This window comes from Cryptococcus neoformans, chromosome 6, assembly GCF_000149385.1.
Source record: "Cryptococcus neoformans var. neoformans B-3501A chromosome 6, whole genome shotgun sequence".
In the NCBI taxonomy this organism is placed as follows: Eukaryota; Fungi; Basidiomycota; class Tremellomycetes; order Tremellales; family Cryptococcaceae; genus Cryptococcus; species Cryptococcus deneoformans.
In genome coordinates, this window is record NC_009182.1 from 392,792 (window position 1) to 410,000 (window position 17,209).

General features: G+C 47.8%; 6 protein-coding genes across 6 annotated transcripts; 4 read left to right on the forward strand and 2 right to left on the reverse strand.

The window, feature by feature from the left end:
• Window positions 1-784: 784 nt before the first annotated feature.
• Window positions 785-1,419, forward strand: CNBF1300 (hypothetical protein; the record flags this gene model as incomplete). Its single annotated transcript, XM_769873.1, has 6 exons — window positions 785-815; window positions 886-980; window positions 1,041-1,045; window positions 1,101-1,146; window positions 1,199-1,252; window positions 1,309-1,419. The coding sequence occupies 6 exons, from the start codon at window positions 785-787 to the stop codon at window positions 1,417-1,419; spliced, it is 342 nt and encodes a 113-aa protein (XP_774966.1).
• A 67-nt stretch (window positions 1,420-1,486) lies between these two features.
• Window positions 1,487-2,953, reverse strand: CNBF1310 (hypothetical protein; the record flags this gene model as incomplete). Its single annotated transcript, XM_769874.1, has 6 exons — window positions 1,487-1,639; window positions 1,692-1,790; window positions 1,842-2,064; window positions 2,118-2,653; window positions 2,706-2,768; window positions 2,819-2,953. The coding sequence occupies 6 exons, from the start codon at window positions 2,951-2,953 to the stop codon at window positions 1,487-1,489; spliced, it is 1,209 nt and encodes a 402-aa protein (XP_774967.1).
• A 469-nt stretch (window positions 2,954-3,422) lies between these two features.
• Window positions 3,423-6,776, forward strand: CNBF1320 (hypothetical protein; the record flags this gene model as incomplete). The annotated part of the gene is made up of 8 exons (XM_769875.1): window positions 3,423-3,870; window positions 3,921-4,105; window positions 4,157-5,323; window positions 5,378-5,760; window positions 5,813-5,880; window positions 5,928-6,124; window positions 6,173-6,511; window positions 6,567-6,776. 8 exons carry the CDS (start codon window positions 3,423-3,425, stop codon window positions 6,774-6,776), a joined length of 2,997 nt encoding a protein of 998 aa, XP_774968.1.
• A 1,360-nt stretch (window positions 6,777-8,136) lies between these two features.
• Window positions 8,137-9,964, forward strand: CNBF1330 (hypothetical protein; the record flags this gene model as incomplete). Its single annotated transcript, XM_769876.1, has 13 exons — window positions 8,137-8,145; window positions 8,205-8,235; window positions 8,295-8,376; window positions 8,449-8,509; window positions 8,563-8,669; window positions 8,728-8,808; window positions 8,877-9,106; window positions 9,158-9,234; window positions 9,289-9,451; window positions 9,513-9,521; window positions 9,574-9,654; window positions 9,711-9,829; window positions 9,893-9,964. 13 exons carry the CDS (start codon window positions 8,137-8,139, stop codon window positions 9,962-9,964), a joined length of 1,122 nt encoding a protein of 373 aa, XP_774969.1.
• Window positions 9,965-10,618: 654 nt separating this feature from the next.
• On the forward strand, window positions 10,619-12,146 carry CNBF1340 (hypothetical protein; the record flags this gene model as incomplete). The annotated part of the gene is made up of 3 exons (XM_769877.1): window positions 10,619-11,267; window positions 11,319-11,971; window positions 12,021-12,146. 3 exons carry the CDS (start codon window positions 10,619-10,621, stop codon window positions 12,144-12,146), a joined length of 1,428 nt encoding a protein of 475 aa, XP_774970.1.
• Window positions 12,147-12,410: 264 nt separating this feature from the next.
• On the reverse strand, window positions 12,411-17,145 carry CNBF1350 (hypothetical protein; the record flags this gene model as incomplete). The annotated part of the gene is made up of 13 exons (XM_769878.1): window positions 12,411-12,450; window positions 12,500-12,672; window positions 12,725-12,838; window positions 12,886-13,098; window positions 13,149-13,307; window positions 13,359-14,800; window positions 14,836-15,814; window positions 15,864-16,018; window positions 16,069-16,168; window positions 16,222-16,338; window positions 16,389-16,580; window positions 16,630-16,895; window positions 16,953-17,145. 13 exons carry the CDS (start codon window positions 17,143-17,145, stop codon window positions 12,411-12,413), a joined length of 4,143 nt encoding a protein of 1,380 aa, XP_774971.1.
• Between the last annotated feature and the right edge of the window lie 64 nt (window positions 17,146-17,209).

Here is a 17,209-nt window from a genome sequence, read left to right on the forward strand (position 1 = left end):
TCCATTCTTTTGGCGCCTATCAATCACTTCACAACGTCTTTGCCGCCTTTACCACATTTTTCTTCAAGAGCTCGGAAGAACTTTGAAGAACGATCTTTATTGATTAAGATTTTAATGTATAGTTTCTGCACGCTCTCGGAATAAAATCCTCGGGAAGTGCACAGGACGTCGACAAAAATGGGTATGACAAGTGGTTTCTACCATGATGTGGAAGATGCCGTCACTAGGCGATTCAGAGTTATGGGAGATATAGATAGAAGCGGCTGGTTAGGTCCAACACAAGGACAAGCCATGGTTTGTCGGATTCGAAGTTTGTTGCCTTCTTGAGGAATGGAGGAGAAAGAGTTGTTGTGCAAACTCAAAAGCCGCATGAATAGCGAAATTGCGATAAAACAGTATGCTTTTGTCATATGGCTCAAAATCATCTTACACGTTACGTGAAGACGGTCGTGTGAGGACGTATGAATGACATGATGGGAAGCCGCAAGGGAGGCCACAGTGACAGTTTCTCCTTCATCCGTCGGTCTTCGAGTCTTCTCGGCCAGGCATGTTTGATCGTTTGATAATTAATTAAATAAGAATAATAAATAATAAGAGGCCGGCAATAACCGCCACGGGGTCTTATTGCTTCTCGTACAGACTTATTATTCCGACGGCTCTCGGAAGCCGCATGGTCTAATAGTTTCAGTGAATCAGAGTCTGCTTTGGCGAGAAACGCTCATCATACTTTTACTTTACCAAAAGTTAGCACCAGTTGCACGCAGAGACAATACAAAATTCAAAGATGTCTGACCAGCTCTACGCCGTCGCTGACTGTGAGAAGTTACTGCTCTCTGCTCTTTGTCCTCTCATTGACCGAGTGTCTGGTTCTCTGTTCGATCCTAGTCTGTCTCATCCCCATGGGTCTTTCTGTCCCTTCTGTTGGCCCTCAGATCGCAGAATGTCAGAAAGTTCTTGAGAAGTCTGGACTGGAATACAAGGTATGTCGGTCTTGTTGCTTGCAAAGCATTGTTACTCTAATGCTTCATTTACCGTCATAGTTGCAGTAAGTCCGTTACCAACAAAACAGCGTGATCGATCAAAGGCTGAGAAGATTAAAGCGGTTACGGAACTAACATTGAAGGTCCCTGGGATGAAGTTATGAAGGTGCGTAATGCTTGCCTTTACTTGCAGTGCCCAGTTGATATAATATGTACAGGCGATCGGAGACTGTCACAAGGCTGTTCACGCCATGGGTACCCCTAGAATTGCGGTATGTCTTGGTATGCATCATTCTATGTCCTTAAACAAACTGACAATGAGCCTTAGACCGATATCAGGATTGGTACTCGAACGGACAAGAGTATCACCTCTGGAGGAAACGATGGGAAAGTCAAGCGTGTCGAAGAGATCCTCGCCAAAGAGTCATCCAAAGCATAAATAATTAAAAGGAACGGATGGGCCTGGGACAGAAGGATAAATGCATCCTACAAGTATAAATTCTTATTTACTTCTTGGCAGCTTCTTCATCCTCGCCCTCCACCAGCCAGTGCGCAAAGTTGTCCAGTCGCTCCTTCTCCTCCTGATCATTATCTTCATCAAACGTCCGTCCACCAGATTTTTTGAATCTTTCCTTTCCGTTATAGAGACCGGCGTAGATCTGCGTTGAATGTGTTAGCGACATTAGAAAAAGGATCATAAGCCAGACATACCACTCGACCGTCGAAATATCGGTTGTTCATCTTCGCTACACACGCCTGCGCTGACACGGGTTCCTTGAACTTGATGGTCATTACCCCGTCCTCCTCCTTCTATGGTTCATTGTAAGCATCGAAATCAGCCGTCAAGATGTAGTAACCTACATCATACAAGATAACACTCGTGACTTGGCCAAGCGTCTCTGCTTCTTCTCTGACCTCTTCTTTCAGCTCTAGCAATAACGCAGGATCCTTTTCTAATTCCTCGGGGACGAACATTCCCTTCAACACGACCACACGAGCGAAACGGTTGTTTGTCGGGGCAGGAGCACCTCCGAGAGGAGCAGCAGGGTCGTCAGACTCATCATCCGAGCGCCACGTGATTTTACTACATACAATCAGTCCAATCCAGATCAAGATCATAAGAAACTAATCACGCACCTCTGAAGAGTCTTCATCCTCTTGCTCATTTTTTGCTTCTCTTCGGCCGTCAATTTCTTCTTTTCTCCTTCAGTTTTCTCTTTCTTCTCTTTATCTTTTCCCTTTTCCTGATCTTTAAAATATTCCGCGACTTTGACTCTCATAGGCGGATAACCAGCACCCAGCTCGAGCTCAGTGTCATCCAAAAGTGTGATGGCGAGGTCCACACTGCCTTCCTTGAAATATACAACCCAAGCTTCGCCTTTGAAATTCCCTTCGTCATCATAGTACATCTTAATACGGGGATTGCCTTCATCATCAATATGCAAGACGCCAGCCTTGGAGAAGACATCGGCAAGCTTCTGGATAGTGGTGTTTGGCGGAAGATTTGTGACCCAAACACCAGTCTTCTTGGGCGCAGACGGGGCAGGAGCAGGTTTGGAGGCCTCGGTCGCAGCAGCTGGGGCGTTGGAGGTATTTGAGGTATAATCCTTTTCTCCCTTCTTACGCTTCTTGTTACGGCGTTCTTCTCTTGCGATGGCCGCATTGGAAGGTGTCTATAATCGGTTGATGAGGATTTAATTCTTTTACGATTGATAACCGACGTACTGATTCGTCTACACCGGGTACCGAGTACGCTGCTTGCTGTGCTCTTACAAGCTCATCGTCAATCTAGACAGATGGATCAGCCTTTGTTTGGTACGAGTCTGCATGATACGTACAATGGGAATCCAAGCAGTGCCATTCCATTCATGTTCTGTGCCTTCATCATCTTCGTACTGCCACTTGCCGGAAACTTTGTCAAAAGAGACTCGAGTGTCCTGCTCGAACTGGCCGGGTATGGGGGCGTTTGGCATTTTACCAAATGGTGGCACGTAAACGTATAGACAGCTCAATAACTGAAGAGACTCGAACAACGGATAGTTCGATTGCTTCTGGTCCGCGACGGCTTGAGGGCCATGACGGTGGTAGGATAAGCCACGCGAGATCCACGCCAAGCGCACGTGGGACGGCTCCCTCCTTCGCCTCGTCAACTCGTCAGTCACTTTTCTCCGTCACGTAAAGAATTCACTCCACTGGCTCTCCGGATCTACTCGATTGGTCATCTCTTCCGTCAGCATGGCTGATATGTAGCCTGGGAGAAAAAACATATACAAAAAAGAACGAACACATAAGACCCAGAAATCACCTAGAGCTACAGTATACCCAAGGATTTGCGGTTCGTCGGCGTACAGCTCGCCATCTTCGCGCCCAATTCATCGTGGCCTGTAACAAAGACGTTGTCGCCGGGAAGTAATTCGGCGCCATATCCATTCCTTGGACGAGATGGATCGACTACAGCGAACAAGGTCGCAACACTTTGTCAGTTCACCTCGTAAGACCGCATCGCCTCTTATAGCCAGGCATACTTTATACCCTCGTCATCCACCAAAGAAACGCCGTTTAGGCGTTACGACCTTCGTGGCGAGCCATAATGAAGCTGGGCAAAACTATTCTAATGAGCTGGAAGATGATCTAGAAAAAGCCATTATGAAAACGGGCGAGTCTTCTAGCGCACCGGCTCGCAGAACCAGTCGATCGCGTTCACAATCGAGACCTGTCAGACGAAAAAGTAACGACAAGGTTTGGGCCGACTCACTACCAAATGGGCAGGACGGTGAAGATGCCGCTAGCCCAAAAAAACGAAAGCGGTCAAGAGCCGGGTCATTGTCGACGGAGGACAGCTGGGTAGAAACTAGTGGAGATGAATGGGAGCCAGACTTTATCGCCGAGAGTGAGTCGTTATATCGACATACAGCGACTCTATTAACAATTGCCTATCAGGTGACCGAAATATGATCCATTATGCACCATCAACGGCATTACATAGATTACGGAAGGCTGAATTGGTAAGATTATGGAGAGTAGCCGGTATGTGGGATAGTGAAGACATTCCCGACGACATGAATGAGGATGAAACGATTGGTGATATGGGTAAGAAAGAGCTTGTTGATGGTCTTATCTCTGCCGTATGTCCATCATGCCGAGATTTTCTGCCTTCATGACTAACTGGATCATAGCGAAAGCATCAAACAGGGCGCCTTATTTCCCCGCTTCCCTCATCCCCAAATCGTCTTATTCGCCGACAGTCTACACTTTCCCCTATCCCAGCCACCCCTCCCCCGTCCTCTCCACTTGCAGAATCATCATCCCCAGATGTGACTCCAAAACCGCGACCTCGTACAAGGTCACGCGTTCGATTAGAAACGCCCGTCGTTCGTCGGCAGCCACGCCCCTCACGTCCAACTCGCACTTTGACTAAACGCCATACCAAGTCGGAGGCAAGGTCCAGACGAGTAAGAGCCCAGCTAACAAAAAAAGTCAATGGCAAAAGCGAGAACGGTGACGAGATTGAGCTTACTGAGTCATCTGATTCTGATGACGATGTAAACGGAATAGAATCCACGCCCATAGTAAAACGACTACGACCTAGAGGGGTGGGAGAAAGGAAAAGCTTCATGAAAGAGCCCTCAACGGACATCACGGACTTTGAAGATGATGCCGAAGAGGCTGATGCGGAAGCCACTGAAGTGGAAGAAGAGCCCCAGCCAAAAGAAAGGAAGTTGCGACGCAAATCCATTTCTCAGGCGAGCCTTTCGAAATACGGTGGCGACATTGATATGGCCCCAACGAGCGAGCAAAGGTCGTCAAAAAATCTTCCTACAAGGGGAGCCAAGAAGAAGGCTATCCAACGGATGCAGGGTGGTGAAAGCGGTACGGAAGATGAAGACATGGAAGTCGATGAGGAAAGGGATATTGGCATGAAAGAAGGGACGCCTACGCCACAACCGGCAATTCCTCCACGGAGGGGCCGCGCTTCTCGCTCATCGACCCCTAAACTTGACGAGGATTCTGCTATGGTCGGCTCGCCCACCCCATCCGTCGCAACCGAGACGGAAACATCTACTCCTCGGCCAGTACACACTACTCGCTCCGGCAAGACTTTCGGTGCAATCCAGAATCGTCGTCGCCAACTTCTTCAGGAAGCGAGGAATGACCCCGACATGGATGAAGAGGACGAAAGCGACGAGGAAGATGGAGAGCCTGAACTGGATATAGATTTGAGCGAAGCTACGGTGGCGAGCTTGATAAGGCTATTGCGAGATGAGTTAGTGCAGATGTGCGAAACTCGAGGGATTGAGGTTGGAGGCACCAAGCCGCAATTGGCAAAGGCGCTATTAGAATGGGTAAGTAAATTTTCCATTATGTTCAGGAATGAAGGACTTATCAACTTTATTTAGCGCGATGAGCAAAAGGGCTCTTATCCATCTTCAGCCTCAACCGCTCGACCTTCTCCTCCCCGTACTGCTATGCCTCGACGCAAGTCTAAATCTAAATCTAAAACCAAATCCAAGTTCAAGTCCAATAAGCATGTACCCGCTATCGGCACCGCCGCTCACGCACCCGGTAAACCCACACCAGTTCTTCTTCGTTCACATATTCATGCCAACGATCCTGAAACACCACCTTTATCCAAAGGTGAGGAAGGTGATGTAGAAGAGGAAAAGAAGGGGACAGAAGCAGAGTTGAACTTGGATCTGCAAGAGTTGGGATTGGAAGATTCAGTTATTAAACCGAGCCAGTTGATAAAGCTGGAGAAGATAGGTAGTGGTGGCTTCAAAGAGTGAGTTGGCATTTTCAAAATCATGAGCAAACAGAGCTGACCGGTTCGGTAGTGTATACGTTGGGAAGTTTAGAGGCAGAAAGGTGGCAATCTCTGAGTTTAGAAGCCATTTGAGTGAAAGTAGGTGATTTCAGTTTTAGAAGCAAAAAGTAGCTTACAGTCGGTAGTGGACATAAGGGAATTGAAGCTGCTTGCCGAATTCAGTCACCCAAACATCGTTCGCTTTGTAAGTCCCTTTTTATCCAGTGAGCGCATCATTGCTTATATCGAACAGAGGGGTATCTGTATTCCCGAAGACTCTACCCACGTGCCATGTATGCTCGTTAGCGAGCTGTGCGAGAACGGCGATCTGTTCGACTATATTGTAAGTCTTATTTATTACCCATCCTGTTGGAACTAATAAGTCACTTAGCGCAACGTCCCGTGCCCCACTCTGAAACGTCTTCTGAGTCTTATGCTCGACATCGCTCGGGGCCTGGAATATTTACACACCCGCAAACCATCTATCATCCATCGAGACTGTAAATCTTCCAACATCCTCATCAATCGTTCTGGGGTGGCCAAAGTAGGGGATTTCGGCTTAGCACGTGTGAAGAACTCGACTAGATCTATGATTAGAAGTCTGGTGGGAACAGTGAACTGGCAAGCACCTGAACTTTGGCATCCGACGCCAAGGTATGACTATAAAGTAGACGTGTTTTCGGCCGGGATGGTGTATTGGGAAATGATGTCAGGATGGATTGGAGAAAAGGTATGTTGTTTCTATTTATCGCTTGCTCAGGTAATCACTAATATATCATCTGTAGAAATACCCCTGGGAAGGACATAACGAACATTACATTTATGATGCTGTTGGAACGAAGCATCGCCGTCCACCTGTGACAGGCATGCGCAAGCATTGGGGATCTGAGCCAGTGAACCTGATGGAGAGGATGTGGCACCAAGACCCTGCGGAGAGACCGACCATGACTGACGTTGTGCACGATCTTGAGAGCATATTAGCAGAGCTCAAGTGAGGATTCGATGGGCAGCTTTTGGAGTATGCGTTTTGGAGTTTGTGGATACGACGAAGATGATGGCTTAGTAATCTGACTTGTAACGATAGGGCGAGTAGTAGGTGTATAGTAGTGTCCAATCAACCACAGCTATCTTTCATGAGCACACATTCGGCATGTTTTTTTTGGTGTTGGGAAAAAAAGTGAATGCATGGTCTATCATAATAGCCAGACTGCAAATTGAAGTTACGTGCTCTCATTTCTGACGACGCTCATCACATGTGGCCTTCTTGTTGTTGAGTCAGAGTCTCTGTTCATGATTTCAGGGCACCCATGCTCACTTGTACCACGTCGCTTGCAGTTGATAAATGTTACTTGCGCCCCTCTGGAGGCATAGTACTAATAGGAAAACATTTGAGAAAACTTGCCGGAGGGTGCTATATTTATTCTCTCAAATGTTTCCACCACAAATCTCAAATCGGGTGGTGAATGACGCCCGAAAATGTCGATAATGGTGCATGATAATCATCTCAAAAGATGTCTGATAGGAGTAGATGATCTCCGCCGTCAAATAATGACATTTTAAGTGTCACCGTGCAATCTCAAATAAACGTATTAGCGTGGGAAGTGTATTTCAAACGGCAAAAGAACAGGACTGTTATTTATCATCTCACATGAAACATCTTCTAGTAATAAATCTCAAATCTAATCATTTGGGAGTTCCTCACGAACAAGCAAATCTCAAATGTGATCATGGGGAACGGCCGGCGGCTGAGAGACGGATGTAAAATGGCGGGTGGAGCGCGGAAACAGGCACCCAGGCAGCAACTGATGGCCGAGTATAGTTAATAACCGTACGTAAATCATCCCGCGCCCGTTCTTCCCACCAACGAAGGGCGTCATCTCCGTCAGGCCATGATGCGCGGCAGTAGTAGTCACTCGCACGCAGATTCTCGCACGAGAGATGCAATAGCAGTTCGCTGTTAATATTGATCATACTCACAATCAAGACCATTTTGAGGCCGAAAAATCGCGCATACATGCAGCAGCTACTTTAACGGACAGTCGCACGACGTAGCGCCCTTCAGCTACTACCGGTCGTCGTTTGTTACCCGTCCAGTCCTTGTGGTCACGTCGGTTGTTATGATCTTCTTGTTCGTTAACTCGTCAAAAGTTTGGTATAGTAGCCGGGGCCAAAGATCTCGGCTATTTGAGAGTCTCATCAGCTGCCACACCACTCCATGTAAATATTAAGAAAAATGTATAAAACCAGGGCGAGAAAGCCTCCTCCTCTGACTACCCACCCACCACAGCTTCAAATTTCGCTTCCTTCACAATAAATTACTCTCAATAACATCAACAACAGAACAATACTGTCCAAATGGTCAAAGCGAGTAGTGCTAAGATCCTCTTCCTTGACGTATATACTGATCATGTCGCCCATCGCAGGTTCTCGCGGTTCTCTACTCTGGAGGGAAGGGTGTGTTCTCTTTCTTAGTCCTTTCTGGTAAGCGACTTGCCGCTGACTGATGTGTTTAGCTGCCGAAGACGAAAGTCGACTCCTCGGTACGGTGGAAAACAGACTTGGCTTTGCTGACTGGCTCAAGAAAGAAGGCCATGAGTAAGTCTTCCGTAACTTTTGGAGATGGCAAGTTACGAGAGCCATCTGGGCTGACCATGCCCTCTATCTCAGATTTATTGTCACTGCCGACAAGGAAGGTCCCGACTCCGAGTTCCAGAAGCACCTTCCCGACGTGTGTATCATGTTATGGCTGGCATGGCGAGGCCTGACTTGCTGCTCCTTTAGACTGAGATCCTCATCACCACCCCTTTCCACCCTGGCTATCTTACCGCTGAACTCATGGAGAAGGCTTCTAAGCTCAAGCTTTGTGTAACCGCTGGTGTTGGATCTGAGTAAGTCGAATGGTATTTTTTCCTTGTGGGGTGGAAAGCTCATGGGATGAATTCATAGCCACATTGACCTCGAAGCTGCCAACAAGAGGAAGATCACTGTTGCTGAGGTTTCCGGCTCCAATGTCGTCTCCGTTGCCGAGTATGTCTCTGCAGGATTCTTTTTTTTTCACTGGTATCTCTCATTGACTGACTGACGAATCTCAATAGACACGTGATAATGTCCATCTTGCTTTTGGTTCGCAACTTTGTTCCAGCTCACGAGCAGATCCAGGCCGACGACTGGAACGTTGCCAAAATTGCTCGTAATGCCTTTGACCTCGAGGGTAAGGTTGTCGGTACCGTAGGCTGTGGTCGAATCGGGTACCGAGTCCTGCAGAGATTGCAACCCTTCGATTGCAAGGAGCTTTTGTGGTTCGATTACGCTGGCCTCCCTGCTGGTAAGTTTAAACTCGTGTTATCACCAGTGCTAGCTCACCGGTAAATTCCAGAGGCGGCCAAGGCTATCAAGGCTCGAAGAGTGGAGAAACTTGAGGACATGGTCGCGCAATGTGATATCGTCACCATCGTAAGTCTTTTCATATATTCCAATCCAGCTATTCGTTGAAACTGTTTGTTCTAGAACTGCCCTCTTCATGAGAAGACTCGTGGTCTCTTCAACGAAGAACTCATCAGCAAGATGAAGCCTGGTTCTTGGTTGGTCAACACTGCTCGGGGCGCCATTTGTGACCGCAATGCCGTCAAGAAGGCTTTGGAGTCTGGCCATCTCCTAGGTTACGCTGGAGGTAAGCACTGAAATATCATCGTTTATGGAATATTGAGGCTCATAGTATCGCGTAACTGTAGATGTCTGGGGTAAGCAGTGGAACTCATACATAAATGACTAGCTGTACTGACTGTCCTGCAGACGTTCAGCCCGCTCCCAAGGACCACCCCTGGAGGCACATGGCCAATCCTCTCGGCGGGGGTAACGGCATGGTGCCCCACTGTAAGTGGCTATTATCTGTGAATGTTATTGAGTGATGTGTATTGACGGACTTTCAGACTCGGGCACTACTCTTGATGCTCAAACCAGATATGCTGAAGGTACCAAGGAGATCATCAGGCGTTACTTTGCTGGCGAGGAGCAGAACCCTGTTAACTTGATCGTTACCAACGGTGATGTGAGTTTTGCAGCTTTGCTGGTGTATGATATGTAAGAGCTACGGTTAATAAGGCATACTTAGTACGCAAGCAAGTCTTACGGTAACCGAGATGAGAAGAAGAAGGAGCAGAGCCAAGTAAACGCAGCCAAGTAAACGCGTCTCTTTACTCTGCCTTGTCATTTATTTTTGCACTCACAGCCGGATTGAACATAGTAAGAAGAATGAATGAATTGAATGAGTTACAGCCGTCCAAAAGTACTCTTCGATATCGTATTGTTTTGCTAAATCTTATGAGATCCACATCGGCCCAATCAGTCTAAAAAGCCTCTCTTATTAGTCCACCTTCATCAGCTCACGCCTCTCCTCGATGACATAATAAATAATGATACCATGGTGAGGTTTTTGTATCTGTAAAATTGTAGGAGAAAGTTAGAGAGCGACGTTAAACGATCTAGACGGAAAAACTCACATAATAAGCTGCAGTACCATTCAACCGCAGCAGTGAGGCATACAAACTGGTTTGAAAAAGGTGAACGGGAAGTACGTAAATAAGGGGTGAACATAAGAAGTATCTGTTTTGTTCATCGCCTTGCTTCTGCGCCTGAGCGACTTCTCGTAATTGAGAGTACGAATATCGTGGTAACTAATTAACTAATAATTAATTAAAGTGTATGCGGCAATCACCGCTTATTGATGACGAGGCAAGAAGGTGTTGTGGCCCGTGGGGTGTATTATTTCCCACCGGTACCGCCGCCTCATCTTGTGACATTCTCACTTCCTCATTTCTAACGCTGTCAGCTCCCAGCCATGCCCCCAAAGGGAAAGAAGACAAAGGCAGAAGAGGCACTTGATTTCCTTTCCAACCTCGATAATCTTGATGCGCCAGACACGTCAAGCCCTCCTCCCACAGGCGAGGCCACACGCGACTCAACAGACAGTACTCGCAAGTCTCTCTCCGCTTCAAGAGAGCTTCCAAGCAAGGCAGCTGCAAAACCCACGACCGAAGATGAGGAGGCAGAATCTGCTTTGGCGTTCTTGAATGCCCAAATCAATCAGAAGAGAGCAAAACCATTGAGCGACTCTCGAGCGGGGACCCCTCTTTCAGCCGCCGGGTCGTCTGCCGCAACTGCCAGTGCATCTACGTCTGCTCCTAAACCCAAGGCACCTGCTACAGAACCTATCAATATGCCCACAGAAACCCCTTCTCCCGCTCAATCGTCGGGCGGTTGGGGTTCATTTTGGTCCACCGCGACTTCCGCCCTTCAATCTGCGCAGCGTGTTGCCGATGAGCAGTACCAGAAGGTCAAGAGTGAAGGCGTCAATGGTGTTACAGGCCAGCTTGAGAACCTTCGTGTCAACGTAAAATCTGTCCCTGGAGTCGACTTAAGTAAACTGAGGAAAGGTGCGGAGGAAAGACTGGGAGGGTTCGTCAGGGGAGTGGACTTGGACAAGCTTCGTATGTTCTAGACCATACTTGTGCATGCTGATGCTGACGGATTTTCTGTAGGAAAGGACCTTGTCAACACTACTTCCTCAACTCTTACCACCATTCTCGACACAGTTGCCCCGCCTATTTCAGAACACGAAACTCTTGAGCTTTGGCTATCCCACCCCATGATCGGGTACGCCGGTGTTGAAGGTGTAATCTACCGCGCCTGGGCTCGTATCTTGGAGCAAACGGAAAGCGGAGAGCTCATCATTATATGGTCTCCTTCGCCAACTCCTGATGATGGCTCGGGAGAGCCCAGGAGTATCAACCCCGTCGAAGGATGGGACGCCGCTTGGGAACTTGGAAAGAAAGAAGTTGCTGCCATTAAGGCCCGGGAGGAGGAAAAACCCCGAGGTAGAGCAGAAGCAAAGCGCAACGTGCATGTTACCACTGTTCCTATCTTCCTTCACCTCCAACCTCTTCTTGTCCGTCTTCCTTACGCCGAACCGCCTATTCACTCCTCCACCTCCACTCAGGACAAGCCTTTCACCCCGCCTAACCACTTGTATTTCCTCTTCACTCTCGAGGACCCCTCTCATTCATTAAAATTTACGACTGTCAGTCAGCCGACTCCTTCGGACTGGATGGATGTCGAGTATGAAAACTCTGAGTGGGTTGAGGAGAGATTGGTCGAGGTGTTGAGGACAGGTGTAGAGGTTATTGCTCAAGATGTGAGTTCAAGTAATACAGATCTGGAATTGTCATTGACCTTTTGGGTAGTACGTTGCCACCCGAATGGGGCTCAAGCCTTCCGCCCCACAAGCTGCTGCTGTGGCCGCGTTGGTGGAGCAGGCTAATCAAGAGGAGGAAGACAAAGCTGCAGCAGATGAGAAGAAGAGTGATTAAGAAGCATGCGATGTACTACAGTATACGTGGACGAGGGCAGAGTAATGATTTCTCAAAGATTCGCGAACTTTTGGATACGTATGATGAAAATAATGAGCTCCACATTGTTGTCTGTATGACGCCAGTTCATATCATACATCTTCTTATCTATAATCAACAACGGAAGATTGCCATCTTGTGCCGGATATGCTACCTCAATGATAAATCAACAAAAGTTATAAACAACGATGCGAATGTCCGTTTTAGGAAAACAATACGAAATCCTTATACAATGTGTCCCTGAGTTCGCAAGATTCTTGCCCATCTGGATCGCCATCAGTGAGGGCCTTAAGATCAGTAACCGAGCAACTCACTGGTCTCTCTTTAAATTAGCCTCTTCCAACTCTCTCTTCAGCTTCTGATTCTCCAGTTGCAACACATTCCTGTTGGCCTTGGTCACCTGCAAGTCGTTACGCAACGCTTGGAAGGCCTCGTCTTCCGGAAGTTGAGCGTCATTGAACATGCCGTCAAGCTCAGTATTGAACGCCTGATTTGTATAGGTCAGTCTCAATATGCAACCTGAAGGTGAATTGATCTACTTCATAAACAACATCCAGCTCAATCTGAGCATCACCTAGCTGACGTTGCAGCAGCTCGTGATGCTCTCTCGATCTCTCAAGTTGACCCTTCAACATACTGATCTCCTGGGATTTCTGCTCTTGATAAGCTTAATTCTGTCAGTCGAGTCTATCTAACTTACCTCATCGTTCTCTGCTATAGCACGCCTGCCTAAAACTACTGCCTGTTCAGCATCCATTTCTGCTTGTCTCAGATGTAAATCCATCCTTTGAGTGATCTGCACGATTCCTCGAGCGCACTCGTCCATAACGTCGATTTCGATGTCTTTCTTGGACTGAGAAGATTGACGGGAAAGAGATGGTGTAAGGTCATAAACATCTTGTTCAACCATTCGCTTGCAGGTAATTTAGCTTTAGGCCTTGATGTGACGTACGAATAACTTACGCTGATATGACGCTTCTGAGGGCTTCTGGGTAATGATCCGGCTCTGTCAATCTTGACCGCCAACGACTGCTTTGCCTTGCCAGATTCTCTAATAATCTGCTTCCTCAATCCCGACACCTCAGACTTTAGTCGCTTTGCAGACCCTCTCGCATCGCGTATCTGTATTCATCTCAGCATCTGCTTACTTCAAGAATCAATCATGTCACTTACCTTGTTAAGGGTGGCATCCATGGCTCCGACAACATCCTCATATTCTTTCATTTCTACGTCCTCTCCACCCCCGCATGTCCCTGCAGTGTTCACTGTGTTGATTGTGTCGGCGCTGGCAACACTGTTGATTGAGCTACGGGAAGCTGACACTGTCCTTGCACTCATGAGTGGACCACTAGTTCTTCTGGGCGTGCCAGCCTTGGCTGATGTCCTCCGGTGAGGCTTAATCACCAGTGGAGGATTATTGCCAACCTCACCCAACGGGCTCTTGCCGAGGGAAGGTGAACGTTTACGTGGCGAAAGACTTTCTACAGAGTGCTGTCGTTTGGCAGTAGAGGGTATGGAGGGTGTATTGGTAGCAAAGGGGTCGTTCTCTTCTTCACCTTTGAGTGGAACGGTTTCTCGATTGAGGGAGATGCGACGACCATTTCCAGAGACAATCCTCAACCCAGTGTGACGAGAACCAGCAGTAGAACTGGAGGTAATAGCAGTACTAGGAAGCTGCGTTTTGATGGTCGGGAGGGGACTTCGAGGAACTGGTCCCCTGGGGCCTCCTGGTCGAGACGTGGAAGGTTTGTGCGAAAGGGAAGGCTTTGACGTGAGAGATGGGTCGGACGGAAGATAATAAGTCGGTGCGATTGCAACACTGGGCGCGGGGCTTGTCGCACGACTGGGAGAGGTCACAACATGTTCAGAACTGATTGTCTGGGCCCTACTAGGAGTCTTACGGATATTGAGAGGAGCTGTGACTGGAGAAGTAATTATTGGCGGCGGTAGACGGGCTTGAGGAGTGGTGTCGGTATCTGGACTGGCAGGGTGTTTGGGAGGCGTAGCGTTTCTAATTCGAAGTGGTGAACTTGATTTCGAAGGAGAGCTGGGAGGAATAGGAGAATTTGTTCCAGTCGTCCTACAAGAAATGTACCTTTCCGCTATTCCTTCATTACTCCTCCTCAACTCTGTCACACTTCTGTTTCCCAATTTGTTTAATTTAGGTGCAGTGCCGGAACTAAGAGTCGTAGATTGTCCATTCTTCTTCGCAGCGTCCAACCTCTGGTTCAAATCGATCTCACTTTGTCGGATGTTATCTGTTTCGGCAGCATATGGTGCTCCCGCGATGAGGCTATGAGGGTCCGGCGATAGTGAAATTTTCGAGAATTTTTTCTTGCTCGCTTCTTTTTCCTCATGTCCATCCGTCGAATATAAGCTCGTTTCCATGGAGGACGATCTGCTCATCGCGTACTTTGAACCCCTCTTCGAGCCGGCGGTGCTAAACATGTCATTACTGGTGCCGCTCCTACCAGAGACGCTACCAGCACCGAAGAGATTACGAGAGATGGTGTCAAGATTGAGCATAGATGGGCGAATGCGATGGGTACCAGACGACGGAGTAGTGGGACAAGAAATGGTGCCGGTGCGGAATTTGAAGATGCCATAATGGTTGACTAATCATCAGCGCAGACTTTTTGAAATGACTTACTTGTAGAAGCTATCTTCTCCTTGACTTCGCTCATGTCTACCACTATCCTCTCTGCTTCCTCCTTTCCTGCCACGCTGTGTGCATATCGACAAAGACCACCCGCCATTGGCTGTAAGTAGACACTCAGTTTTGTACTCCTCGTGTCTATCGGCAACGCAGGAGCCATCCCGTCTTCATCAACATGGATGACGACCTTGCCTTTCCTCTGGCCACACCATTCATTCCGGTTCCAAACATCCCAGAAACATGTAGCCCGCTCCAAATCCCCGCCTTCGAAATCGACCTCGGTCTCGCTTTGTAAGACTCGGGGAACAGCCTTACTTTCTGAAGATGGTAGCACCTTAGCTCGAGCAAGAGCTTGCGCGGCCCAGAGGTTCTGAATGAATCGCAATTTGTCCTTTCGTGTTGCAACAGGGTCAAGAGAAACCGAATAGGGAGGGTGAACTGTGGAATATGACCGGAATGATCTATTGCCCCATCGGCCACACTGATCCGCAGGAGGGCGTTCAAAGAAAAGGTGAAAGTCACCATTTCCGACATCTGATGCCATCACATCCAAAATATCAACCTCGCCTCGGTAGCTCAATTTGTCCCTCTTTGCGTTGTTCTTTTCCTTTACTGCGATACCCCCTCCCGATTTCACAAGTTTTTGCACATCGTCAGTACCGGTAATTTTCCGACCACTGATGGAAGACGATTGTCGCTTGACAATCATAAGCTTGTCATCAAACAAGAATAGGGTGCAGTGAAGGGTTGGCATGGCGGAAGTTACGGATTGAGGTGATTGAGGTATATGCGAACCGGTTGATGGGAGAGAGCCAAACGCAGGCAAAGATGGTGTTGAGGCGGTAGAAACTGCAGTGCGAGAATTAATGGAGGTTGGTCGACCATTGGGACATTGCGCTGTGGGATATTCAGCAGGGATATCCTCCACGTCGATTGCATCGATAAAGTCCCGGTTGTTACTGAAAAGCTTGGCCTGTACTTTGCGTCAGCGATATGACGCATGACAAAGCCATACCACTCACCGGAAAGTTATCAATGTTCCTCTCCAAATTATACATAACTGTTGCCCTGACTGTTTGTGCATCTGGTTCACACCTTGCAATACCAGATGCAATTTCAATGGCTTCAAGGAGCTTAGCACGCTGAGTCGAAAGAGGAGACATGCATTTTATCATCGCTGGACGACCATTAGTCATTGTTTCTAAGACTTGAAATAAGTGTACGTACTTTGCCAAAGGAGAGTATACCTCGGAATGCGTTGTACAGGTTCCATGAGCAATTCTCTCAGGCCAATATTTCCAATGCCAGTGGTCTGATATTTAGTGCTCTAATTTTCCATAGCTATGAGCTTCATCCACCGTCCATAGTTGAGCCACTCACCTCGATGAAGGTCCCAAACCCTATGAACTTCTTTAAAGAATCCTGAAAGAGTTTTTGTGACTCATCTTGTTTGCTCAAATATGTTCTATATGGATCAAACGTTCGGAGAATTTTGAACTATTCATAAGTCAATCGATGCATGAGTTTGTGATACTCACTAAACTTACATGTTTCAGGCATACATCACCGACAAGATCCTCAGCATGTCCAGATTGCATCATCTCTTCTAAATCACCCAGAAATGCCATTGACGCGGGTACAATGAGTTCTATATTCGCAAACATTGCTTTGGCTTCGTATGGCGGTATCAGCTGCTGGTTGGGATCCTTGGAGTAAAGCCGCAATCTGTCTGCGTAAGCCTAAGTGAAATATCAGCGCATGAGCACCGGGCATATGGTACCTATTCACAGTCTTAAGGGCATGAACCCTTGATAGGTAGCTCCTCTCTGTCCGCACTAGCTCTTCGATGACATTTGCCAATTTCTTCTTCATCTCATCGCTCTTCACAGCTGTCCACACTGGCCCTGTGTTCCCGCGCGCATCATCATCCGAATCAGGTGGTTGTGAAAGTCGCGATGGAGTCGTTGGTCTACCATTAGTTGTCTGCGCAGGAGGAGGGAGAGTTGACAGAGGCTTAAGCGGTTCACCAAGGTGCGCAAGGAGATTTGCCGTTTCTGCATATATAATGTGAGTAACTTATCTCTCGTCTCCATTTGCGAGCATACACATACCTTCACCTTCTCTCTCAATGATGACATCACATAAGAACGCTCGTCGAGTGATCTTTCTACCAGTATCCTTGTCTGTGGATCTTGTAGAGCTGTTGAGGTCGATGGCTTTTGGAGGAGGGGCCGGGGGGAATGGTTCAGCTGAACGATGTCTAGAGAGAGGCCGTGGTTTGGTCGGTGATAACAGTGGTCCCATTTTTCTCACTGGTCGCTTTGCTTATGGATAGCTGTTATATAGCTAAAAGGATATCTGAAGTGAA